General features: G+C 38.0%; 3 protein-coding genes across 4 annotated transcripts in view; all 3 read right to left on the bottom strand.

Moving 5' to 3' along the window:
* The window catches only part of LOC127443801 (calcineurin subunit B type 1), a 31,652-nt gene extending 14,838 nt beyond the window's left edge, over positions 1-16,814 (bottom strand). The window contains exons 1-3 of one of the 2 annotated variants that reach the window (XM_051702707.1): positions 15,915-16,814; positions 10,411-10,513; positions 2,531-2,570 (exon numbers count right to left, since the gene is read on the bottom strand). In XM_051702707.1, coding sequence (XP_051558667.1) covers positions 2,531-2,570; positions 10,411-10,513; positions 15,915-16,156 — 385 coding nt within the window. In that variant the 5' untranslated portion in view covers positions 16,157-16,814. The remainder of the gene's footprint in view (positions 1-2,530; positions 2,571-10,410; positions 10,514-15,914) is intronic. The other variant, XM_051702709.1, reaches the window with a different exon arrangement.
* Positions 16,815-17,989: 1,175 nt separating this feature from the next.
* Positions 17,990-23,405, bottom strand: LOC127443807 (CB1 cannabinoid receptor-interacting protein 1-like). Its single transcript, XM_051702717.1, has 3 exons — positions 22,828-23,405; positions 22,411-22,555; positions 17,990-20,351 (listed from the first exon to the last, which is right to left on the bottom strand). The coding sequence occupies exons 1-3, from the start codon at positions 23,004-23,006 to the stop codon at positions 20,187-20,189; spliced, it is 489 nt and encodes a 162-aa protein (XP_051558677.1). The 5' UTR covers positions 23,007-23,405; the 3' UTR covers positions 17,990-20,186.
* A 132-nt stretch (positions 23,406-23,537) lies between these two features.
* On the bottom strand, positions 23,538-27,982 carry LOC127444278 (F-box only protein 48-like). Its single transcript, XM_051703551.1, is given in 5 exon segments — positions 23,538-24,997; positions 25,263-25,504; positions 25,507-25,579; positions 27,466-27,538; positions 27,897-27,982. Coding segments are annotated over 5 exon segments (636 nt in total). The 3' UTR covers positions 23,538-24,835.
* Between the last annotated feature and the right edge of the window lies 1 nt (position 27,983).

Below are 27,983 nucleotides of genomic sequence, written 5' to 3'. Positions count from 1 at the left end.
TTTTTGCAAGATTTATTCCACGTCAGCAATGCTTCTTGTGAATAGCAAACTCAAAATGTTTAAATACTTTTTATAAGTCAAAGTAGCTCTAACACACACCTCCAATCTCATTTCATTAATTGGATCCCAGACTTATCATCTCCGGTCTCTAATTAGCTTTTTTTAACGTCATTAGCCTAGGGGTTCACATACTTTTTCCAACCTACACTGTGAATGTTTGAATTATGTATTCAATATGTACAAGAACAATACAATAATTGTGTGTTATTAGTTAAAACATATAGTGTTTGTTCATAATTTAATTTTGGATGACGATCAAACCAGATTTGAAGACAAATTTAAACATAAATGCAGGTAATTCCAAAGGGTTTACATACTTTTTCTTGCCACTGTATGTACCATTGCAACACAGAAGTAAGCAAGTAAACATTTCCGGCATATGTGAGGAAGTTCTGTTGTCATTAGCCGCAATGTAAATAACTAGAAGGAGAATAATCCTAGAATTTAGTGAAGTGGCCTTATAAACTATCACACAACGACAGGATGTACAGCAGAACGATATGCTAATGTAGGATCATTTTCTAACGACAGCATTTATAGTAAAAAGTAGACCATTTACTTGTTACTGTGGGTTGTATTAAATCAACCTTAATAAAATCTGCTTCTTACTTTACAGAGAGCTATGATGTCGTCATTGGAGCATGCGGAACATTGGAACCTCCAACACCCAAATATACTGAAAATTATTGGGAGCAAAAAAAAAAAACGTATTGCACGAAAAAAACATGAATGACCTTCAGAAGGCATGTTGAAAAAAATAAAAAAAATACAACTTACTAAACTGTGTCAACTCTCATGTAAGCGCCCAATTGGTTAATGTTGAAATGAAATGGAGAAAATTAATGGGGAATATCTCACGCCTAAGCACACTGCATGCACACACACACACACACCATGTGACAATCCCACGGCCAGTCTATTCTCTGCAATCTGTCTTGCCATAAACGTTACTTTGTAAAGTATTATCGCACTACACTTGCGATATGCATATTGCGATATGTAAATTTGCGATATTCCGATAAATGCGATGCATATCATGCAGCCCTAGTACACATTCAAGGCTGAAAATGGCCGCCCCCTAGTTACATAAAGAATAATGAGGTGGATAGCCAAATCTGGTTTGGGTCAAGACTTGAACGATTTGTTGTAGTTGATATGAATCATCATAAGAGAGGTGAAAAGTAGTAGCCTGATTTCTGTTGTGCTATATCAAGCCCATGAACAACATGAGGGAGAGTAAATGACAACAGAATTTTCATGTTTGGGTGAACTCTCTCAAATATAAGTATTCTGGAAATCACTTAGGATCATCCTCTCAATTTGTATTGGTAAGATTTCTCTGGTCTGATGTGCACATGTTTGAATGTTGTTTTTTGGTTAAGGCCATGAAAGTGTGCTTTTAACCCAGATGCTAACTGAGGAGGGATTATTGTGTCCATGGGTTTGCTTAGCACCCATCTGACCAACAGGTGGCTCAGTTTCACACCAGCACAGTACACTGGACTCTGTTTTAATTATTCTAGCCTCCTGAAGAAAATTAGATGCTGTTTTGAACAGCTAAAAACTTGCCATTCACGGGCAAGACCTCGTGTGAATGACAGAATCTGTCATCTTCAGTATCACTTCAAGGATCATTCCTATTTGGGGTTGTACCTGCAATCTTTGTATTAGTGGCCCAGATCGTTAACCCTTAAGTAAATCACCATACTTTTCTGCTATGTGAAAAAACAAACGGCTCTGAGATTCTGCATAACATCTTTTGTGTTGCTCAGAAGAAAAAAAATAATACGGAGCCAGAATGACAAGAGGGCAAATGAGTAAAAGATGTTGGGCTGCTTTAAGATCAACACACAAAGCAAATGAAGCTATTTATATATAATAAATTGCCTTCCTTGACCAACTGCGAGTGTTAAAATCCTCTCAAATAAGCACATAAATACACACACAAGATATCTTAGTGGTTCAAAAATCACAGTTCCCCTAAACATGGATTTTTTCAAACATCTAAAAGAAAGAAGACAAACCACATGAAAACTGACTTTCACCTCATGTTCCCCGCCACCAACTCTAAAAATACACTTCTTGCAGCCCTGACACTGACCTTTACCAGCTGGAGGAATATATAGCCCTCATTCCCACAGCAGCACCCTTAAGGCACCTTGTCTAGCCTGAGTGCACTAGTGCTGGCCCCCCTCCAAACTCAGAGTGCCCCACTGATCCAGGGGAAGCCCTTTCCCTCATGACTCCGTTCTCCAGCTGATCCCAGGGCAGCCGATACAAGAGTTTAAAGGGACAGGAACACTAGCTTTTCTGAATGAACCCCGACATGGAAAGGTATTTTCAAATACTCCGACTAATCCTAGTCCTTTACTTAGTTTTACTCGCCGTACAGATGCACAATCCCATTTGTGTAATTAATGAAACAAAATAAGAATTTTAGGTAAGATGGAACAGCGGCCCATATACTTACAGTGTGAGCACATCTCCAAGGGATAACTCGCCTCGTTTCCCTGTAGAGAGAGAGAACAAAAGTCAAAATCAACATGATGATACACATCACTAAAATTACAGTAGAAAGGCAATGGGCAGTATTCAAATCCAATCGCCACCAACTACAGACTGGGTGAATAAATTAGGATAAAAATATACTAGAATTGTATAGGCTAATAATATTCTTCTTTTCAAAATAATCTGTGTTGCAGTCTTGGATGGACTCTTTGCCAATCATATTAGCGGACTGGAACTATCTGTTGAATAAATCAATATATTAATATAATACTCTTTTATAATAATTGTTTGAGCTAGGTTGCCTGGATAGCTCAGCAAGTACTGACGCTGTCTACCACCCCTGGAGTCACGAGTTCGAATCCAGGGTGTGCTGAGTGACTCCAGCCAGGTCTCCTAAGCAACCAAATTGGACCGGTTGCTAGGGAGGGTAGCGTCACATGGGGTAACCTCCTTGTGGTCTCAATTAGGGGTTCTCGCTCTCAATGGGGTGCGTGGTAAGTTGTGCGTGGATCGCGGAGGGTAGCATGAGCCTCCACATGCTGCGAGTCTCCGCGGTGTCATGCACAGCGAACCACGTGATAAGCGTGGACTGACTGTCTCAGAAGCCGTGTACGACGGACGACATGGCTCGGTCTAAAATTCAAAACAATTATTTTCTATTAAGGAATGTATGCACACAGCACAGGCTCGCCATCTCTCGAGGCAGCTCAAAAATCTGCAGCGCCACGTAGCTCAACTCGTAAAGTTTTCCATTAAATTCAACCCAAATCATTATCAAAGGACAAAGATTATTTACTCTAGCCATCAGTGGATTTATATTATGTATAAGTATCTTTCATAGAGCCTACACAATATATTTTCAGTTACAAGTATGTGTTTTTATGGTTTGACAGATTGAATGAAACCTCTTCAAAAGCTACATACAGAATTGCTAATCGTTCAGTTTGCGCAGTTACACCAGATTCATACACTAACCTGCAAACTCATCAACGTCACTTTCACTCTTGAAGAAGTACAAAAACTTTCGTAACTTTTGTGTGTATGCGTCCTGTGCAAGGAGCTCTAAAATACCCATCTTTAGCTGTTTCCCAATGTTCGTTCATTTTGTGTTCTTACATTCTTGTGGACTTGTTTGGCATCATCACCCACCTCCAAAAATACAAATAGTTAAAGGGGTCATGAAATGGAGAACCAAATTTTCCTTGATATTTAGACATATGAGGTAACTGTACTATAAAAACATACTGTAAATTTCAGAACTCAAAACTTCCTCCCCAGTCTAAAAAGAGCATTTATAGTTGCCACCCTGCTGAAACGCCTAATTTTTAAATCTGTCTGTTCATGACGTCACGACACATTGCTCATTTGCCTTTACACATCCCACAACATGCATCTTCGCATTCTTGGCCCCGCCCCCTGGCGCGCAGTTCGAGAGAGGAGGCCTTCCGTGGCTAATTATTCCTAACATAACACCTATAAGGGGACCCACCTGGACTTTTTTTTAATTAATTTGTATATAAACATGAACTACACAGACTCTTTGACCGCTGCTATGTATCTCCCACTTTTAAAAGACGCGGTGTCAAGTTACAACTCTGAAAGGCAATTCTATGTGACCTTGTTAAGAGATGATCAACGTTATTCGCTTCACCTGTGAGTGGTCATAATGTTTTGGCTCATCAGTGTATGTAAACATAAACTAAGATGGACGTCTTCGACCGTTTTGATGTGTTTCCAGCGATGTGCGCCTTAGCACAGGATGATTTTGTATGTACGTTCGTCTAGTTTCACCACTCTGGACTATGTGTGTTTGTTTTTTCGGCTCATGTCGGCGTGGATCGCTTGTGGACCATACATAATACGATTCAAGCTTTGCAAAGGAACTGTTATTGAAGGATGGGGCAGTTAAAAACACTTGGACCCTATCAAAAAGGTAAGTAAAACATTTCATTCATGAATATTTCAAATGTCATGACTGTTTGATAGTTTATGGTGCTGAGTGTTAACAGTTGTGCTTGAGATGAACAGTTTAATATATTCGGATGCAATGTGCTGGATGTGTGTTATGTATAAACCTGCAATTTTGCTTTATGATGCTGAGGGTAGGGATGCACCGATACAACTTTTTCTCTTCCGATCCGATTCCGATATCGGAAATCTCAGTATCGGCCGATACCGATCCCAAGCTGATACCAGTGTTGATTTTTTGCATAATCAGTTTAGAATATCTTTACATTATTGCGTGGAACTAATTGGGAGTACTCTTTAATATGTAAAGAAACACAAACCTCACAAACCATAAAATGTATAGCTTATGAAGAAACACTTTATTATTAACTAGTATGCTTTATAATGTAGCAGCAAAATTAACAGTAATTCCAGTCTTCAGTAGAAAAGAAACCAGTGTTTTATTTTTGCCTTTTTTTCCCCCAAAAAATGTTTCAACTTGCATCTGGACTTTAAAGGATTCAGATCTCTTTTTTGTTCAATTTACAAACATCAGTCCACTTTTAATTCACACAGTTATTTTTTGGAGCCCATTCCACTTAAATATTGTTATAAATTGTAAACAAATACTAATGATGACAATAATAATAATAATAATAATAAATTGTTATTAATATTATTATTATTATTGACTTTTAATTTTAAATACAACAGTAATATATTTAAATCGTGCACTTTTTAAACCCTCACGCTTTTATTTTGACATTCTAAACTCTCCAGGAAGTGCTGTATATGTCCGTTTGTAGGCATAGTAGTTTAATTCGCTTCTTATTCAAATTCTGGTAAAATGCACCTCCGGTGCTGTTCTAATTGCATATTATAAGTGAACTGAACTACTGTGCATCTACATCTGAGATGCTGTTCTTGAGTAGCACTCAGATATTGTGCTCTGCTGTGAAGGCTAAAAACAGCAGCGAGTGCATCACCAGCCTGTGCGTGAGTTTGTATCAACAGAGCAGCACCATTCACTAACGCGCTGGTGCTCCGCATACTATACATTTACTTAAACACAGCCTTTTGTGATTCACAGAGCTATCACACGTCTTCAAATGGCTTTGAATAAAATGCACAAGTCATATGATCTGCTTTAATGGTGTTTTTATGGTTCTTTTATGTCATTTTTAGAGCTTGACAGTAACGAACATGACTAACACACAGTATCGGATTTGGATCAGGCTCATCGGACCAATATCCAATCCGTCTAAAAGCTTCAGTATCGGACTGGTGCATCCCTAGCTGAGGGGCTTGTGTTCATTCTCTTCCAATTGAGTTTGTTGAATTTTTAAGTGTTGCATGATGTTAGCCAATCAGAACAGTGGACGTTTACGTTGAAGTTTTAAGGATGCGCTTAGGCCAAAACTGAGCGTTTCAGACAGAGGGCAAGAGACAGGGTGGAAAATGATCATATATTACAAAATTGTGACTGTTTTGGTTAAAAAAACTTTTATAACACTATCATTGGACTTCAGGGAAGATAACTGAATTACAAAAAAAAGCACTTAATGACCCCTTTAAGAGGTTGTTGAATCTACATATCGCAGCACATCTCAAAACCCGCATAGATGCGTTTTATTTCCTCATGTATTCAGAGCTCACTCTTTCAAGGTAGTTAGGAAAGAGTGATTTTTCCAAGAACGCAAAAACAAGAATGCGTTCTTAGCATTGAGAAGCACCCTTTGTGTTGAGACACCTGTGCCTTGCAACATGCTTTAGTAAATGTTATATCACCCCATTGTGGTCTTACAACCCTATTATGCCAGACATTCAACAGAAGCCCAACTGAGTGAATTGGAAAGCATGCAAATTAGGCTTCTAATTTAAATGTTGGCTAATGTTAATATATCGATGCCTCAAAAAACAAAAAACAAAAAACAAAAAAAAAGATTTTTATATATATATATATATATATATATATATATATATATATATATATATATATTTTTTTTTTTTTTTCCTCCCCTTTTCCCAATTCCCAATGCGCTCTAAGTCCACGTGGTGGCGTAGTGAACCGCCTCAATCCTGTGGTGGAGGACGAATCCCAGTTGCCTCCGTGTCTGAGACAGTCAATCCGCGCAATCCAGAATGTTCAAATGGTCCAACAGAATGCTCGTTAATTCAAACTCTAATTAAAAAATATTCAGATGTAAACAAACCTACAAAAGGCCTTTATTCTGCTTTAAGATGCTCTCTTTCTCTATAACTATGTGATGGTTTATCTGACTTTCTATGTGGCAGTCTGTTCGACTGATCTAACTAGCTAGATGGCAGATTGTCTTACTGTAAAATCTGTATCAAACTTCAAACTTTTAAAATTAGTTTAAGCTTTCAGCCAAGCCAACATCAAACTTTGTCTTGATAAACTTTACCTATCTAGTATTTAGCATACTATGTTCATGTCCTTCTACCCTATGTAATATTTAGTTACAAAGTCTTAAAGGAATTCATATATTTATTTATTAACAAAACAGACAATTAAATCATTAAATCACAATTCATTGTATTTCAAGGCAACATTTCATAATCGTGACAGCTGTAACACAAAATCAATGATATGAGCTCTTCAAATTCCTCTACCAAGCAGGATGTGTCTTATACCATATACAATGTATCTTATTAGAAAGTTTCACAATTAAGTAAATCAGGACCTTTCAGGTATTCTCACTAAATGACACACAGCTGTCACAAGAGTCACAGGGTGCTGAGAGTCACCACTATGGCACTTAGCGTGTCTTAGCTAAGCAGCTAATCAGATTTATGATGCGTTTAAAGTGCCAACAGATGGCCAGTGAAACTGGACATACACATTCAACACACTGGGACCTGCACAAATAGCAGGAGACAGAGATAGAAGAGGAAAAGTGAAAATAGGCCACGATAGAGGAAGATAGAGAGGGGAAAATGGGAAAAGAGAGGAAAAGGCAGAGATAATTTTTTTTTTTAAATGGGGCAGCAACACTAAAACGGTTCCTCATTATTAATTCAGCCCAGGGCCTAAGGTTTAAAGCTTTAACCTTTTCTTCAGTTCTTATTTTCTCATTCTTTCATCTTCTTGATCACTATCCCAAAAGTTATTTTACCATACCAAAATGTACACAACATAAGAGATTTAAAACGCTTCCTCTGCCTACAGCAACTAAGGCTGGGTTTTGATACAGATTTCCTGATTCGATTTCGAAATATTTGGGTATATTTCAGTAATAATGTCCATTTTGCTTACATATGAAAGAAATTCGCTCTTTGCTAATTATATATGGGAACTTCTAACTTGGTAAAAGAAAGGGTATTAAAAGACACTATTCAATGACAAATGGATTGCGTGGATCTCGTCTTTGGACACACATTACACAGAACAAGTCAACCAAACTTTTACTCTCAACACACAGTGAAAGGATCTCAGTGCCGATGTTCCTTGCCAATATACTACTCATTGGCGAGTGAAATCTGATCATATACCAGCCAGTGGCTAATACTGACATTTTGTCTCAAAGGGCGAAATTTGGTCGCAAATGTGAGTGATTTACTCGCACTTTAGAGGGTTGGGCGTAAAGAAAAAGACCACTCTTGGATTTGAAGAGTCGATATAGGGATTGTTTAAATTAGGATTGCAATTCTATCAGCAACTAAACTGTGCACTGAAGGCCTGTTATGACTTGTTAGAAGAAATCAAAGCTGCCACAACCTAATATTCAGGGTGCAGTGGGACAGATGAACTGGGGCATCACTGTGACTAGAAGATTCTATAACAGACCTCCAGAATAAAGAATCTAAAGGCGCTTTTCCACCATTGGGTTGAACGGTTCGCGTTCCGTGCTGATACGGTTTCTTTTTCGACTGTGGTGCTGTGACGGCATGAAAGGTAAACATTAGAGCGAATGCGCTAGGGAGGATGATCGCATATTCCAATTTTTAGGACTGCTTTTCCCCCTGGTTTTTACTCTGCTAAAGCACAAGGAAAAAGGAAAGCAAAAAGAAAAAGGCAAGAGGTTTACCACCATTTGCTGAGGGGTTGTGTATGCCATCGGACATGAACTCAGGTGAAGTTAAAAGTTCCCAGACTAGCTAAAAAAAGAACATTTATTGACAAAATATCATGCAAGTTTTAATGAGCTTGCTAGTGTAACCTACCTCCCTGATGAAAAAAGGCATGCAGAAATATAATGTTCTATACTAGTTAAACCATCATCATAAAATCATGAAGGTAAACCAAACAAACGTTATTTAAAAACAAATTTATTAGGGCTGCTCGATTATGGCAATAAACATAATCATGATTATTTTGGTCAATATTGAGATCACGATTATTTAACACGATCACGCATTTTAAATGTATCAGTGGATTTCCTTGAACTTCAAATGTAAACTGCACTGGGTAGGGGAGGAGTCTATTTTCATATGATAATTATTTTATTTTACGTATGGTAGTCAAATAAAGATCCATCGTCTCCATCCTCCATCGCCATTATTTACAGAAGGGATGCTCATAGATCTATGGAATGAGATCTACTTTTTCATCATGTTATTGCAGCAAGATCTACAATGTACAATAAAGTAATTATAAAATTACGTGCTCTGGATTACTTTCAACAGCAGAATAAGAATATTAACCTTCTAAAAAGTGAACAGGCCTAGGCTATCACAAATATAGCCAGTTATTTTTTCGTTATTTTGTTCCAGTGTATAATGGGCTAAGACTCTCTCACCTTTATTTTCACTTCGATCCATCTTTAACTTTCTCTTCTTAAAGAGCCCATATTATGCTAATTTACAGGTTCATGATTTTATTTTGGGGGTCTACTAGAATAGGTATACATGCTTTAATGTTCAAAAAAACACATAATTTTTCTCATACTGTACATTTCTGCTAAAACTCTTTTCATCCTCTGGCTCAAACGCTCTGATTTAGGACCTGTCTCTTTAAAGCCCCCCTTTCCGAAAAGCCCAGTCTGCTCTGATTGGTCAGCTGGCCTAGTCTGTTGTGACTGGTCAACCGCGTAGAGCGTGTGTCGGAAATGTACCTTACCATAACTGAGTTTCAGGCTTCCTGAGAAGCTCTGTAAACATTATTGTAACTATGGTAACAGTGGCGTTGGTTTTTGCCGTACCAGTTTGAGTCCGATAATGAAAGTTTGGAAGAACAAGCTGATCAACCCGAACCACCTTCGCAAGCACGACTTGAGCAGGACGTTTCACAGTGGTAAGTTTTAATTTTGTAGCTTTCTTACAAGTACACTGTTGATTATTGTGAACCTGACAAAGCTTCAAGTAAAAGACACGTAGTGCATCTAAGTCAGTCATCTTTTGCTGGAATGGGTGCAGCTGAACTTTTTTCACCAGAGCTATGAACGGAAAACAGAGGCTTTCTCCTGGTTAGTGAGCAAGTTAGCCATGAACTACCATGGATGGCGGCTGTAACATTACAGCTTGTAATTATATAATACTCTTGAGATTGACAATTTTGTTACACATTTTTAGGTAAAAGCCGGCCCCCAGCTGAATAGTAAACCCTTACCAAAACAATAATGTTACATAGCAAGTTAGCCGAGCACTACCGTGGATTGCAGACGTAAAATTACCATTTGTAAAAATAAATCCATCTCCACACTTGATCACTATTCATGATAGTAAGAACGACAAACAATCTGCATAAATCTACACAGCTGTAGGTAAATGTGGGTCCGCAGATGATTAGCAAAACTATTTCAACACAATAACATTAGCTAGCAGGTTAGCAGAGGCCTACAGCTGTGCACTGGGTGTACACTGTAGCTACAACACAAAACTCCGCATTTGAACTCTCGGTAGCAGATAAATCCACAAATAATCAAGCATACTTACAGGTTGTGATCCTGAAGCACCAGATTGTCCCAACAAAGTGGGAACTGCACCATCTTTCAGGAGTAACCATCTTGAAAATCCGGCATTGGTTGTGGTTGTACTGCTGAGGAATAGTGGTAAAAATAAATTTTAACCACTGATACTTCAATTCGCCTCCCTTTGGAAGTCCAAACAAAGAGGTTTTGCTTTTGCAGTGAAGAAAACAGTGTCTTCTCGACATGGCGACAACACTAACCCAACTCATCATGGCCTCGGCTATGACTACGTTTGTTTGAGGGCAGGCCAAAGCAGCCCTTAGGCGGGCATTATGCAAATGTATTACATAGTGATGTAGATACTTTACAGAAGAAATTACTGGACTACAATCCAGCCGTTTCTTGTAGTTCTTGAGCAGTGTTGTCTGTGGGAGAGAATAACTCCCTTTTGTGTGGACTTTGTGCTTTGTAACTTTGCAGACCTTTTACATGCACAAACAGCTATATTACCCACTAAAGGAAAGGTAAAATCTCAAAAAGCATAATAGGGCCTCTTTAATAGAGCTGCGTATCACCGATTTTCTTCATGATAAGATACACACAGTAAACGTGACACATATATTACGATTCACTAGGTCGCGAGCCATCACGTTATAATCTAGCTTCAGCAAACGTGCATCAGTAATGAGCATCCCTGCGCCAGAGTGTGCATCAGCCGGTAGAAGATTCAGTCTCTTCCCTGGTCGCTTCATGCAACTCATAGACGCGGCGCTGACCGCACTGAGAAATGCCAGTTTCTGAGTTTATTTTCATAACCCGCTTCTTTATTATTTGAACTTTAATAAAGGATGCTTTAAAGATATAACGCCGGGGTGTTTCATTGTGAAATGGAATGTGGCACAATAATCGTTTTATCTCGATTATCTTGTTCTCATAATCGTTGGAAGCCAAAATCATAATTGAAAATAAAATTGTATTAATCGCCCAGCCCTAATTTTGATTAACTTCACCATTGTGAACTTTGCCAGCTGCCTAGAAACAACTGAGCTACCTTGGCATTGGCAAATTGACAATCGTGAGTCATCACGTACTAAAGCCATTCCACCAGCATGAGCATGGTTAGCTAACTGTGCCAACAAATCCGGGCCATGAATGGTTTGCAATCGTGCTGTGGGTCATGTAAAGGTCATTCCTTTGTGACAAAAATAACCCCCTCCTTCATTTTAAATGGGTAAGATAAATGTAAAAAGATAAGTGAAAACATAACAGGAGACGAGTTATGATTTCATATGTAATAGCATATTTACAGCTGGTGTGTGTTATATTTTCAATGTTAAAATACCTTTTTCTATCCTTCAGGTAGAAAGCTATAGCTTTCAATTAAGACACAACGCAACCCGTATGACACATCTCTGGCCTCTCTAATTTACTTTATACAGACACAGCCATTTCAGTGTCTTTAAAACTAAAATTAGTTAGGACGTTCCTGTGCACTACAAACAGAGCTAGAAGGTTAGCTCAGGTTGAGTGCCTTGTGCTATTTTGACTGTAGTGTTATAGAGACAGCAAATTAACTTAAAGTGGATTGAGTGTTTAGGATTACTTCAACAGGTTATATTGTCTTAACCATGAGCAAGTCACCAGGCAAGGAAAACAACTCATAGCAAAGCAAAATGCTAAAATTGTAACAGCTAATTAGTTCAAAGTTCAAATGAAATCGAATGTTCAGTTAGCAATTTTGTATCTTTTCTGGCATCACTACCTTCTCCAGCCATATAACGTCCAATCAAAAAGTTCCTTCAATGGTCTGATCTAATAGGAAGATATCAATGAGCCAACTGGCACCTGTACAGATACTATCTTCACTTCCAAGACCATCCCTGCATCCAATAAGGGTACTTCCCTACTATAAAGCATGCAATAAGCAGTATGTCAAATTAGTTTGATGAGCTTGTAGTATTTCTCTTGGTAATTTCAAAGAGAAAGAATTGAGTGCAGGTGAAAAGTAATGATACCTTTGTATCTGACCGTCTAAAATGCATAAGCAAATCACGCTCATACCCCTATTCGCAAGGTCAACAGATGTAGTTTGAATTTTCATAATTTAGCATATATTTTAATCCAGTGCACCTTACAAAATGGGAATGCTACAACATTCTAGGGCTGCTCGATTATGGCAAAAATCATAATCACGATTATTTTGGTCAATATTGAGATCACGATTATTTAACACGATTACTCACTGACTTTGGAAACATCACGCATTTATTGAACTTTTAAAAAAACTTGTCTTTTTAACAGTGGATTTCCTTGAACTTGAAATGTAAACTGCACTGGGTAGGTATCGTCATATGATCATTATTTTATTTTACGTACGGTAGTCAAATAAAGAAAAGCCTCCATCACTATCATTAACAGCAGGGATGCTCACACTTCTACGGAATGAGATCTACCATGTACAATAAAGGCTATACATTATCACAACCCCAACATTTTAGTAGTCGGTAGTGAAATTTGCCGATTCTCAATACCAGCTTCAAAATCACAACAAATAATAACACTAACTAATATGTTAATTATGGAAGAATTAAGTAATTATTCAAGACTAGTAAACATCAGTAATAAAATAACAATAAGAAACAGCAATGAATAGAAATAGATTCAAAATAATAGAACAAAAAATACAAATTAAGAAAATTCTGTGCTTTTTTTAAAAGCTTTAGAAGTTTTTAACAGCAGTTTCAAGTATTCAAGTAAACATTCAGAATGAAATGCAACATAAAACTACTACTGGTCTTCAGTGTATGATTAAAATACATTAATACTTTTTAAAGCTACTAAAGTTACTCAGTCAAGAGCAGTGAGTGTTTATTCTCCACTGTTTACCTTCACTTTAGACAACTCATTGTGTATACATGAATACCTCAAAGAAGTGCATTTTGTCAGAATTTTGAAATGTATTTGACCGTTCAGGAATGTGGCACAATAATTGTTTTATCTCGATTATCATTGGAAGCCAAAATTGTAATTGAAAATGAAATCTGAATAATCGCCCAGCCCTACATTCTACAAAGTAAAATAAAGTAAATTACCAATTTTTTGGGGGAAATTGTTTGGATCATGAAAAGTGGGTGCTACATTTCCGAATGGAAAAGGTGGTTGAAGGGGTTTGAGACATCATCCGAAAAGGAAAGTTGTTTCAGAGACAGAGCAAGTTATTACAGTTCGATTTTTAATTAGGAATAATGTGCACTAATGAATAATGCATTACAAGACCAGGAACGTACATTGAAAAAGTAAATCGGGTCGATTTTGAATTCATGTTGACTAACTATAATCCACATTTAATATACATTACTCAGTAATATTTTACAGATAAATCACTCTTATATGAGTTTTTATTATGTCTTAATTGAGGGGACACAGCTCATTTCAGCACTCCAGAGGAAATGCTTGTGCCTAGAGTTCTTAAACACTGGCTAAACATGATCAATTACTATGAAATTAAAATAAGAAAAGATATGGTGTTAGTAGAAAGCTGTATTCAAGGACCAGACTAAATCTGGGCCTGTGAAGCCAGCTCCCTGTACACATTTAACAACTTATATGTCAACCAATCGCATGCGCTTTACAAACATGAAGTGTCGCTTTCTTACATATTACCCATCAAGAGCTTTTAACATTAATACTGTGGTTATGTTTACACTCTCAGTAGTGTAAAGTGTTACACTCTGTGGTTAGGGTTAGGGATTGGGTTTTGGCTTAGGGATTAAAGTTGCGAAAACAGTTTTAGATTAACACGGAACTAACACCACATCTCTCATTGATGGGTGTATGATTTCATACGAATAAACTCGAACGAATTGGTACGAATGAACTCGACCAGACTGGTACGAATGAACTCGACCAGACTGGTACGAATGAACTCGACCAGACTGGTACGAATGAACTCGACCAAACTGGTACGAATGAGCTCGACCAAACTGGTACGAATGAGCTCGAACAAATTGGTACGAATGAGCTCGAACAAATTGGTACGAATGAGCTCGAACAAATTGGTACGAATGAACTCGGAACAAACTGGTACGAATGAACTCGGAACAAACTGGTACGAATGAACTCGGAACAAACTGGTACGAATGAACTCGGAACAAACTGGTACGAATGAACTCGGAACAAACTGGTACGAATGAACTCGGAACAAACTGGTACGAATGAAAGTGGAACAAACTGGTACGAATGAACGTGGAACAAACTGGTACGAGTTCACCACCTCGTACTATTGTTACGAATTCTGTGTCCACGTGTTTGAAATGAATACAAATTTCACAATGAACTTCTTTCAATATTTAAGTAAAATTCTTAAATATTGTGTATATAAGTGTTCATTTCAGCAATGTTGAGTACATCTCATTAACTGTAATCAGGGCCGCCGATAAGGGGGTACAACTGGACCTTTTGTCCCGGCCTGGGCTTGAGGGGGGCCCGGAGTAGAGTTGGGGTCCACAGAAAGGCTATTACATATTGTATAGCGCTTCTAAACACGCTCAATGGAGATGCAGATATAACCTTGATATGATAACTGTCTGCAACACCCCGCCCCGGACAACGGACTGGAGGGGGGCTCGCTTAACGCATTTTGTACCGGGCCCAAGAATTCCTACCTGCAGCCCTGGTTGTGATTAAATTGCATTTAATGTTTATATTGGCCACCCAGCTCTCTAGATATTGTTATAAGCCACTGAAAACCCCATATTGGTCTACCCCTAGTCACTATAAAAATGTTCATGACTTTTAAAATAAATAACTTTCAAGTTTCCCTGATATTCCAGGTTTTCCAGAACCTGCCTGTTGCTTGTTCCTTTAGCTTACTGTAACAGTTTAGATCTGGACCGAGTTGTTTCAGCATAGTTTTATAAAGATATACACATTAATGGATCAAGACTATGTTCAGGTAGGGCCACGTAAACATAGTTCGTAAACTACGCTTATTCTGGTGACTCCTTTCAAACATCACACTACTTTAGTTGATGGGCCAGCAATATGAATCGTTTCTGGAGAAACATGCAGTCGAATTAAGTTGTCACAGATCCATTTAACAGGCAAAACAGCTCTCCATTAAGCTTGACAGCCCTATCGATTGAGCCCCAGCCGTTAAAATAAGAGCGGTAGCAGCTAGCTCGTGATAATATGTTTCTCTTGCCCTGCCGCGGGCCGCGGTCATATCGCACGCCTACACTGTATCACAATACAGCAATTACACTGGGATCAAAGGGAAAACAAAATGTGTTTTCTGTGTCCGCGTTTCTTTTCCTATAGTACAGAGGCTTCCTGAACGTGGGCCACACTGACAGCAATGGCTCTATTTTATCAACAACGGCTTTGATCACGAAACCGCGAGCACATTTCGAGTAGGTCACGGCACCAGAAAGCGCTTCTAACGCTCTGTTGATCTGAAGCGCAACATATACAGAGAATGTAATATCCTAAATACATTTGCAATGGTTTAATGCTGTTCTCTGGTCTTACCATTCTGTCGGTCGGGTCTTCTTCGCCTTGTGCAGAATCCTCCTGAATTTAACGGGTCTGTCTTTGTGCTGTCGATTGGTTTTTCTGAGCGAAGCAGTCGGCGATCGGATTTTTCTTCTCAGTCTTTCAGTCGACGGATTCACTGCAGTGGCTCCAGCAGGTCCGAGGCGGAGGGGGAAGAAGCAATGGGTTGAATTGGTGGTGGCGAGAGAAGAGAGGGAGGGAGGCGGGGGTAAGTGCATTAGAACAACACATCCGGGTACTTCTGTCTTATTTTCTCTCTGTAAATATAGTTTACTATGTTGGGTAAAATATTAATCTAACTTTTTTTTTTTTTTAAAACATAGAAATCATTTTAATTATATTTTTAGGAATACTGAAATAGACTTCCTGAAAGATATCACTGAAATAAGTGTCCTGAGATATCTCACCGCCACCGGTCTCTGTAACAGCACTAGACTGTGTAAACAGCAAACAAAAATGTGACACATTTTTTTATGTCCTGTCCAGGGGCGTAGATTCCAGGAGGGATGTGGGTGGAGGTAACCCCCCAATAATAAAAACATGCAAGTACAACCCCCCAATATTTATACCATGATCAATGGAAACATGTAAATGCTTCATAATGTAACCCTCCCCCCCATCCCCGGTCCTGTCAATCATTTTGCACATTCTCATAGTGTAGTAGTTGAAGCGGAACATACAGGTTTAATGTCAGATTCACATTCATAATAGTTGTCAGCTGAGGGCGTTATTTCGCTACTGTTTGACAACCGTGAAAAGACGCACTGCTCTAGTCTGTTTGGCTGCACAGGTATCTCTTCGGAGGGCGATGTTTTGAAAAGAGGGGCGTGTCTAATTTAGGGATAGTTCATCCATAAATGAAAATTAAGTCATTACTCACCCCTGTGTTGTTATATTCCTATATTACTTTTTTTCTTTTTCTTAACACAAAGGGAGAAATTGTGAAAAAAATTTTTGCTCAGTGATGTCATACAATGGCAGTTTATGGTGACCACCTCTAAAAGCTCCAAAAGAACACAAAAGGATAATTTAGAAGTCTAATAAATTATTCCAAGAGACCCGTGATTGTTATTAAAGTGAAACAAACCAAAATGTAATGTATTATTTAGTGAAAATGTTTACTGACCATTGATCTCCTGTGCGCGTTCATGAGAGTGCACGAGAGCAACAGTTAACAAGCCCCCTCATGACATTGATGCGTTCAAGCGAAAACTTGTTTATCTAAAAACAGGTCCTCCACAGCGATAGAGACAACAAAACACAACATAGCTGCACACAAAACAGAGAACAGAACTTACTAAACATGTCTGAAGAGTTTGCAGTTGAAGAATTGATGCATTTCTATGCCCAGCCTTATTTTTTTGTAAGTTTTTGGACCGGTGCCACTTCAGTTACCTGCGTGATGCCGAAAATGGAAAACAAGCGATCAATAGAATGAATCGTTGCTCGTCACTGCTGGTTAGGACAAGAACTCTAATAACCATAGAAAATATACCTTTTATCACATGTCGTTTACCGTCAGGTTGCCTGTAGCCTCCTCTATGTTTCTGTTTGATTTCCGAGTGCTCCGTTCAAAAAAATAAGGCTGAGCATAGAAATGCATAAATTATTCAACTGCAAACTCTTCAGACATGTTTAGTAAGTTCTGTTCTCTGTTTTGTGTGCAGCTGTGTTGTGTTTTGTTGTCTCTATCACTGTGGAGGACCTGTTTTTAGATAAAAAAACAAGCCAATGACGCAAGGGGGCTTCGTTAACTGTTGCTCTCGTGCACTCTCATGAACGTGCACAGGAGATCAACGGTCAGTGAACATTTTCACTAAATAATACATTAGATTTCAGTTTGTTTCTGACCAAACCTTATCGTATACTTTCATAACAATCATGAGTCTCATGAAATCATTTATTAGACTTCTGAATTATACTTTTGCATTTTTTTGGAGCTTGAAGAGGTGGTCACCATAAACTGCCACTGTATGACATCACTGAGCACAAAATGTTTCCACAATTTCTCCCTTTGTGTTAAGAAAAAGAAAGAAATGTCATATCAGGTTATAACAACACAGGGGTGAGTAAACAATGACTGGATTTTCATTTTTGGGTGAACTAATCTTTTAAAGGAATATTCTGGGTTCAATACAAGTTAAGCTCAATAGACAGCATTTGTGGCAATACACTGATTACCACAAAAATTATTTTTGACTTGCCCCTCCTTTTCTTTAAAAAAAGCACAAATCTGGGTTCCAGTGAGGCACTTACAATGGAAGTGTATTGAATCCAGAATATTCCTTTAACAGCTCAGTCGCGGAAGTTCCAGAACTGCTGAAATCGCTTACTGCACCTTTTCCTTTTAGCCTTTTGGAATATCCCTTTAACTAACAAAAGTCAGTTTCTTAAATGATATCTTCGTCCAGGTGTGTAAACATTCATTATCATTTTGTAAACAATCAAGTTATAATTAATAATACAATGAGCCTGACCTGAGCATATTTCTTAAAAATTCTGGTATACCGTTTTATAGAAATACTTTATGAAATTATCACACAAGCACCCTCAGTTTTAATAGTTACAGAGTTCAAAAGGAACTGCATAACATGAACAACTTTGATACAAGAATGTTACTAAATTTTATCAATTCTTTCCTTATTCTTTTGGTCTTTTCTTGGCTGGTATTGTCTTATAATGCATTCATTCAATCAGAACAGAATTCAAGCAACAAGATTGTTTATATTCTTACAAAACGTCAAAAGTTTAGCTCAAAGTCACACAAAAATCAAAACAGATATATCAGCAACATACACAGGCACCACACAAGCAAACAAACAATCATGAGAACTGAGAAAAAATTAAGTAGAAAGCCATAAAAATAAGCACTAAGTTGTAGCACTTGTATCTCTTTCCTGTGAACTATTACTTCCTGTCAATATAGACTGTAGCTGTAAAGAGGTAGGCAACATAAATAGCAGTACAGAACAGTAACACAAAAGAGAAGTGATTGAACATCCACTCACAGTCACACCAAAGAGAAATATACACGCCTGTCACAAATAAATCATTGTTTTTTCAATGCTGGTCTCAAAAGACCCAAATTTTAACTGGGTGGTCTTTACATTTACTACATTATACGTACTAATATAGAGTGTCATATATATTCGGTATACGTTCATACAGCACCTTTTTGAGCAAGCATTGTGGAGCACTGCCCATTTCTAAGACAGCAAATTACTGGGTTAAATACACACCTGCAGTGAGGCCTTCTCATCGGAGTCAAGTTGAAGGAAGGTTTCATTGCATTTGTAACCATAACAGAGCAGGTATGTGTTGTGCAAATGACCAAGACAGAGCTGAGAATTTGAATCCTCATTACAAATCGCTTTTTTTGGGAGGGGATTTTCTCCCCCTTTCTCCCCAGTTTTTGGCATGCCAAATTCCCAATGCACTCTTAAGTCCTCGTGGTGGCGTAAGTGACTCGCCTCAATCCGGGTGGCGGAGGACACATCTCAGTTGCCTCCGCGTCTGAGAGCATCAATCTTCGCATCTTATCACGTGGCTAGTTGAGCGCGTTACCACGGAGACCTAGTGCGTGTGAAGTCTTCACGCTATTCTCCGCAGCATCCACGCACAACTCACCATGCGAGAACCACACTATAGCGACCACAAGGAGGTTAACCCAATGTGACTCTACCCACCCTAGCAACAGGCCAATTGGTTGCTTAGGAAGCTTAAATGGAGTCACTCAGCATGCCCTGGATTCATACTTGTGACTCCAGGTGTTGTAGTCAGCGTCTTTACTTGCTGAGCTACCCAGGTCCCCCACAAATCGCTTCTTAAAAGTGTGTTTTAGCGTACTTTTGAAAAATCAAGATAGTCCCGCCCCAACCTCATGTCATTGGTTGAGCCTACGTTGCTACGTGAGGCTGGTCGGGATGCTCAAACAAACAAATTAAATGCCAAATTCTGTACATATCCATCTTTTCCCATGATAAATGGTAAGGGACACAAATGAGGAGAGATTCTGTTCATGATTGACCGACCATTAAAAACATGAACATTCAGATCATGCAGTGGTATAACTGGTTGACTGGGGAGCAAATACCCTGATGGATCACTTGTCTGGAGCCTTTAATATTCACAGCTTATTTCACAGAGGACCTCTGAGTCATCTATCGGACACACAGCGGCCCCGTGATGGTTACAGGACATTGTGCAGGTTTGCTGCTGCTGTTGTTGCTGTGCTGCTGTAGTCGTGTTTTACAGGAAAACCTCTTTGTTTATCCACATAAGGCTGCGGGTCTCGTTGGGTTTGGCCTCGTACTCGATGCAGTTGAAGCTGTTGCCGAATTGGCAGTGTTCTCTCTTGTAGTAGTTGTAGTATTTCACCTGCCATACTGTCTCAAACATCCCGGCATCTTTGAACTGGCAATGACAAGAAGATTTAAGGTTATACGGTGATCTCACAGTTGATCTTCTTCACAGTGAGCTCAGCTCAATCAATTGTCCACTTCTTTCAATGTTGGTTGGAATAATTTAAATATGAACATGTACAGTAGCATCTTGATTACAATAAAAATTCCAAACAGCTTTTTTGTGACCTTTAAGGGCACTAAGTGGGCACTCATTCATGGGGGGTCATTCCATGCAACAAAAATAACTTACTAAATCCTTTCCTGAAGAGCACTTCCACAAGGTTGTACCTGGATATTAAAGGAATATTCCGGGTTCAACGCAAGTTAAGCTCAATCAACAGCATTAGTGGCATAATACTGATTAACACAAAAAAATAATTTAGACTTGTCCCTCCTTTTTTTAAAAGAAAACATAGCAGAACTCTGGGTGACAGTGAGCCACTTACAATGGAAGTGAAAGGGGCCAATCCATAAATGTTCAAATACTCACTGTTTCAAAAGTATAGCCACAAGATGCAAATGATATGCATGTAAACATGATTTTTGTGTGATAAAATCACTTACTAACCTTTTCTGTTTAATGTTATAAAGCCAATTTTACAACTTTGTAAACCCTAAAACCCTAAATTGCGATTTAATCTATTTGAGTTGTCCTTTTTTTTTTAAATTATACGCTTCACATTTCTGCCTTTAAACCCTTCAACACTTGGCCCCATTCACTTCCATATAGTGTCTCATTTTTGCTTTTTTTTTAAGAAAAGGAAGAACAAATAAATTTATTTATTTATTTATTTTTTTTGCGTAAATCAGTATAATACCACAAATGCTGTCGATTGAACTTATCTTGTACTGAACCCGGAATATTCCTTTAAAGACAGGTTATTAACATGTTGCTATGTGGTTACTAAATAATGTTAGCTTCGTCCATCATTCACTTTTTTTTTCACTTAATTTTTTCCATACAATAAAAGTAAAATAGTGACTGAGGCTAAAATTCAGCCTTACATCTCATTTTGTGTTCCATGGATGAAAGAAACATGAGGGTGAATTAATTATGACTGAGTTTTCATGTCTGGGTGAATCCTAGTCAAAGCTTGAGTTGTCCTTCAATGTAAATATATGGGATTTTTTTACCCATTTTATCATCTGCCCGAAAATCTGTAGGCCTAAAACATTAAACTGACAGTTCCTGAAACTTCTGGAAACACTACAATTTAATCTCGTATTTTAAATGGATAGTTCACCCAAAAATGAAAATTCTCTCATCATTTACTCGCCCTCATGCCATCTCAGATGTCTATATCTTCTGCAGAACACAAATTATGATTTTTAGAAAAATATTTCAGCTCTGCAGGTCCATATAATGCAAGTGAATGGTGACCAGAACTTTGATGTTCCAAATGCACATAAAGGCAGCATAAAAGTAATCCATAAGATTTCAGTGGTTAAATCCATGTCTTCTGAAGCGATATGATAAGTGTGGATGAGAAAAAGATAAATATTTAAGTCCTTTTTTTATGGTAAATCTCCACTTTCACTTTCACATTCTTCTTATTTTGTTTTTAGCGATTCACATTCTTTGTGCATATCGCCACCTACTGGGCAGGAAGGAGAATTTATAGTAAAAAAGGACTTAAATATTGATCTTTTTCTCACCCACACCTATCATATCGCTTCTGAAGACATGGATTAAACCACTGGAGTCTTATGGATTACTTTTATACTGCATTTATGTGATTTTTGGAGCTTCAAAGTTCTCCATTCACTTGCATTGTATGGACCTACAGAGCTGAAATATTCTTCTAAAAATCTTCATTTGTGTTCTGCAGAAGAAAGAAAGTCATACACATCTGGGATGACATGAGGGTGAGTAAATGATGAGATAATTTTCATTTTTGGGTGAACTCTCCTTTAAAATGTAAGTATTTTTATCTACTGACACTCCAAGTTTTGGGGGGATGAGGTTCTTCGAATATTGTCCTGGACAATGCAGATCTTGGAGTCAAACTTGGAAAAAGGTCGAGAACCACTACAATATTCTATTCTATTCTATTTAGGGGTTTAGTTACCTCTATGGAGACTTGCACAGGTTGTCTGTCCCCGCTCTTGGTGTGTGGCACACCTTCAGTATCGTATGTGCCATTGTAAACGATCTGCTCGTCGTCTTTGGACTGCTGCTCCAAAGGGAAGGTTTTTCCACCGATACCCATCGTGCTGAATATTAAAACAAGAAGCAGTGTTACTGTATTCGCCAGTACAGTATATTCAGCTTATCTGACACATCTAAACATCAGTAAAACACAAGTTAGGACAGCAAACACTTCGGTTCGATACACCCATATATCGTTTTTAAACGTGCACGTCGCACTGCAGAAATAAGGAAACGCCTTCACTCTTTCTATACACACATAAAGCCGACATATAATGACAGATGCATCTACTTCGGATCAATCGCGTGTTCGAGAATGCATGTTTAATCGACTTACGTGGCCTCCGCGTTACCCGGTTTCACGATCACCTCGATTTTGTATTTCGATCCCGTTAGCATTTTGATTGTCCTGCTCTGGCCGAACCTCGTCCCGTCCACTTTGTAAAACACAGGCCCATCGTTGGGTTGGATCTTCAGCGAAATGGCAATGTTTATGATCGCTGGAACATCGGCCATAATTGCGAGATAACGGCGATCGGTGTATTTCCAGGGTCCCAGTCATTAAAGGGATGGCGGACGGTCCCAGGAAGAGATGTTGAGGGATGCTGACGTATGCACAAACCATCACAGACATAAAAGCCTTTATATTGTTACAGCTTCACTGGAATGATATAACGCATTTGTAAACAAAGGCTGCACTAATGTGTATGCAGTTGCACTACTCTACTTGTCTATTGTTCATTTATTATTATTATTATTATTATTATTATTATTATTATTATTATTGGCTTGTTTGTTTTATATTTTCGGGGGGAAACATATTTTGTAAGTAGCATATCAAGTATTAATTTTGATCTTTAAAGCCCAGTTGTTAGTGTCCAGTTTCATTATTCCAGCGATTACAAACAGCCCCTGTCCAAAGTGCTGAAATTGAAGAAAATCTGTCACGTGACGCCAAAGCGTCGCGGTCAGGCTTCATTCAAAAAAACACGAGACAACCAGGACATTTAGGGAAATGAAGGGTCTAGCTAGCAAGACACGGGGAAAAATTATATATTAGGTTTAATAGAATATTGGTTAAAGGTGCTGTAAGTGATTCAGTCGTACTAACTTCCACTAGGCGTTCAATCTTTCCAAAACCCCGCCCTCTGAAGACATGTCAGCCAACCCGATGTCAGCAAACCCCAACATGCACAATGATTGACAGGCAGAGGGGGGTTCTAATTGGATAAAACAAGGCGGGCCACTCCCCTGACACATGTTTGCCTTTTTACAAAGCTTAGGGCTGTTATTAAAGGAATATTTCCGGTTCAATACAAGTTGAGCTCAATCGACAGCATATGTGGCATAATATTGATCACCACAATAAATATTTTTGACTTGCCCCTCCTTTTCTTTAAAAAAAGCAAAAATCTGGGTGACAGTGAGGCACTTACAATGGAAGTGAATGGGGGCCAATTTTTGAACATTAAAATACTCACTGTTTCAAAATTATAGCCACAAGACATAAACAATATTCGTGTTAACATGATTTTAGTGTGATATAATCACTTACTAACGTTTTCTGTGTAAAGTTATAGCCAGTTTTACAACTTCGTTGCCACGGCGATGTAATATCAACAAACCCTAAACCCCTAAAACAACTGTAAAAATGACAATTTTTACAACTTTACGACTCAAATAATACACAAGTTTTAACAGAAGAATTAATGTAAGTGCTTTTATAAAATTATAAGCTTCACATTTCTGGTTTTAAACCCTCCAAAACTTGGCCCCCATTCACTTCCATTGTGAGTGCCTCACTGTAACCTTGATTTTTGCTTTTTTTTTTAATTGAAAACGAAGGACGAGTCAAAATACATTTTTGTGGTAATCAATATTATGTCACAAATGGTGTCGATTGAGCTTAACTTATACTGAACCCGGAATATTCCTTTAAGGCAAAACACTTTTAGGGGTGCCCCTCCTTGTTTTTTTTGTTTTGTTTTTTTATTAAAAAAAATAAATAAAAAAAAGCATAATATAACACAATTTTGTATATCTATAAAAAGAGAGAAGAAAAGATAAACAAACTTATCTTTTCCACTTATAAAATGATTCCATCATCCTATCCAAACTAATTTCCCAAACAGTCTCAAGCAAATTTCAGTAATACAACCAAAATTTTCCTTAACACACAAAACAAAAGCCACATTATCATATATTCTCATAGCCACACAGATGCCCATTGATCATTGATCATTAAACATCCCATAAAATGATTTGATCAGAGTCCATTAAGTGTTTGAGTCATAATACTCCATTGTAGACATTTCTATTAGCACGATCCCAAAAATCTCTCAGTTCTATCTCTCCAGCTCAGCCTCCAGTATCTCTCCCCAGGTCTCCACATCCAGTGGACACATACTGTTGGATGGGATCTCATCAGCAGAGCGGATGTTGCTGTATCGGCCCTTCAGCCATCTTCTCTTTACACATCCTTTCCTGTAGTTACGAACAAGAGTAACCTGGGAGAGAAGCAAGCAAATAGATACACATCACTGCCAAACGAATCTTGAACAGGCAGAATGTGCATCATTGAGAGATTTTGTGGTGGATTGTATGATTATTGAATTTAATATGTGTTGACTCTAGTCAATCAGACCATTTTTTTTATATTCAATATAATATTGCTTGAAATTAGCTAAAAATATTTGAAAAACATTTTCACTTAAAATATCATTAACTTAATTTCACTGAAACTGCATGACGCAGAGCTGCAATAACACAAACCTTCCATGAATATCCATCGAGCCTGTCCCCGTCCACCTCCCTCCGGCAAATGGCTAACACGGTAAGACAGTGGCTCCGCCACAGGAGATCACTGTTCTCGATGATACCATTCCATTGTTTACAGGTGAGAGAGGCCCGGCACAAACTCCTGAGGTCCAGCTCACTGAAGATCCTCACACTCATCTCTGTAGGAAGGGTCTCGGCAAAGTTTTGCTGAAGTGGATTCTGGCCAAAGATCATGGTCGAGCCTCCTTCTTGGATGAAGATGGCGCTATTGCTCCTTTTACAGACTTTATGCATCTCTCAGCGTCCTGGAACTAGTTTGAGGTACAAATAAACATTGTTACATATATTTAGATTAACATCAAAAAGTAACTTTGATAAACAGTAATGGGATATTCCGGGTTCAATACACATTAAGCTCAGTCAACAGCATTTGTGGCATAATGTTGATAACCACAAAAATTCATTTAAACTTGTTTCTCCTTTTCTTTAAAAAAAGCAAAAATCGAGGTTACAGTGAGGCACTCACAATGGAAGTGAATGGGGGCCAATTTTTAGAGGGTTTAAAGGCAGAAATGTGAAGCTTATAATTTTATAAAAGCACTTACATTAATTCTTCTGTTAAAACTTGTGTATTATTAGAGCTGTAAAGTTGTTTAAATCGTAGTTTTTACAGTTGTTTTAGGGTTTTAGTGTTTAAGGCGTTACATCGTCATGGTAACAAAGTTGTAAAATTGGATATAACTTTACACAGAAAAGGTTAGTAAGCGATTTTAGCACATTAACACACATGTTGTTTACATTTTGTGGCTATACTTTTGAAACAGTGAGTATTTTAACATTTACGGATTGGCCCCATTGACTTCCATTGTAAGTGCCTCACTGTAACCCAGATTTTTGCCTTTTTTTAAAGAAAAGAAGGGGTGAGTTGAAATTATTTTTGGTGGTAATCAGTATTATGCCAAATACTCTCAACTGAGCTTAACATGTACTGAACCCAGAACATTCCTTTAACACAGTATGTTAGAGTTCTTCAGGAAAAAAGAGGCTTGTGAAACTTCTGCCTCATAATGAGAGTAATGAAAACATGTATTTAACTACATCTGAGTTCAACTACATCCCCAAATCAATTTAATGTTTGTTTGAAATATACAGCTTTAAAAAATAAAAATAAAAATGCACTAGACGATTTTTCCTATGAACTAGGAAAACGTCATTTAAAACACTTATTTTAACATGTTTCATGAAAACTAGGTCATTTCTAAGGAATATTTATTATTTTTAAGTGTCAGTTTTGTCTGTATACTTAAAGGGATAGTTCACCCATAAATGAAAATTCTCTCATCATTTACTCACCCTCATGCCATCCCAGATGTGTATGACTTTCTTTCTCCTTCTGAACATACATTTTTTGAAGAATATTTCAGCTCTGCAGGTCCATACAATGCAAGTGAATGGTGGCCAGAACTTTGAAGCTCCAAAAAGCACATAAATGCAGCATAAAAGTAACCATAAGACTCCAGTTGTTTAATCCATGTCTTCTGAAGCGATATGATAGGTGTGTGTGAGAAACAGATCAACATTTAAGTCCTTTTTTACTATGAAATCTCCACTTTCACTTTCACATTATTTGTTTTTGGCAATTTACATTCTTTGTGCATATTCCCACCTACTGGGCAGAAAGGAGAATTTATAGTAGAAAAGGACTTAAACATTGATCTGTTTCTCACCCACACCTATCATATTTCTTCAGAAGACATGGATTAAACAACTGGAGTCTTATGGATTACTTTTATGCTGCCTTTATGTGCTTTTTAGACATACAAAGTGCTGGCGACCATTCACTTGCATTATATGGACCTACAGAGCTGAAATATTCTTCTAAAAATCTTCATTTGTGTTCAGAAGAAGAAAGAAAGTCATACACATCTGGGATGGCATGAGGGTGAGTAAATGATGAGACAATTTTCATTTTTGGGTGAACTATCCCTTTAAGTCTGTTTGATAATATTCAGTTCTTAAACTTACACGAATACCAGAAGCATCATGGTATAACCATGTTTTTAGGACATAGTACTATGGTCAATCCATGGTATTTTGAAGTACAGTGGTGTGCCATGTAAATACCATGGTATATGAATATGGCAATCATCCCAAATCACAGTAAATATCAAAGTACCATGGTATTACCATGTGATACCATCAAAACACCATGGTAGCTCCTGAGAACAATGAACTCATTTCCTCTTTCTATAACATATACTGATATCCACCTGAAACAGCATAAAAATAGCAGTATCAGTACAGTTAAATATTGTTTCTTTGTGTCAAAACTGACGTGGGCCCATAGAGACAAGTGTGTTGTCTTTGAGACCAACACAAGTCAGTTATATATAAAACGTCAGATCTTACAGATCAAACCCTTATAAGTTATGCTAAGGTTGCACTGAAACTGTAAAGACAGCACCAGATAACATATGGCCTAGCGAACCAGTTTCTAAAATGCAAGAGACGCTGATTTTAAAAACAACTCAAAAACATCACATCTATATAATTGTGTGCAGTATACAAAGGCAGGAAACGCTATTGATTTTAAAAAGGAATATAAGCGTGTTTCGAAAAGATTCATACCGACGGAAGCGTCGCTTTGACAGCCGAGGATTTAAACGTCTCTGTTTGTTTACGCCGGTGACGTCAGACGCCAAACCGCGCCTCATT

Source organism: Myxocyprinus asiaticus, chromosome 7 (assembly GCF_019703515.2).
Source record: "Myxocyprinus asiaticus isolate MX2 ecotype Aquarium Trade chromosome 7, UBuf_Myxa_2, whole genome shotgun sequence".
Classification (NCBI taxonomy): domain Eukaryota; kingdom Metazoa; phylum Chordata; class Actinopteri; order Cypriniformes; family Catostomidae; genus Myxocyprinus; species Myxocyprinus asiaticus.
The sequence above is the reverse complement of the archived record's forward strand: the minus strand, read 5'-3'. Positions and strand labels throughout refer to the sequence as shown.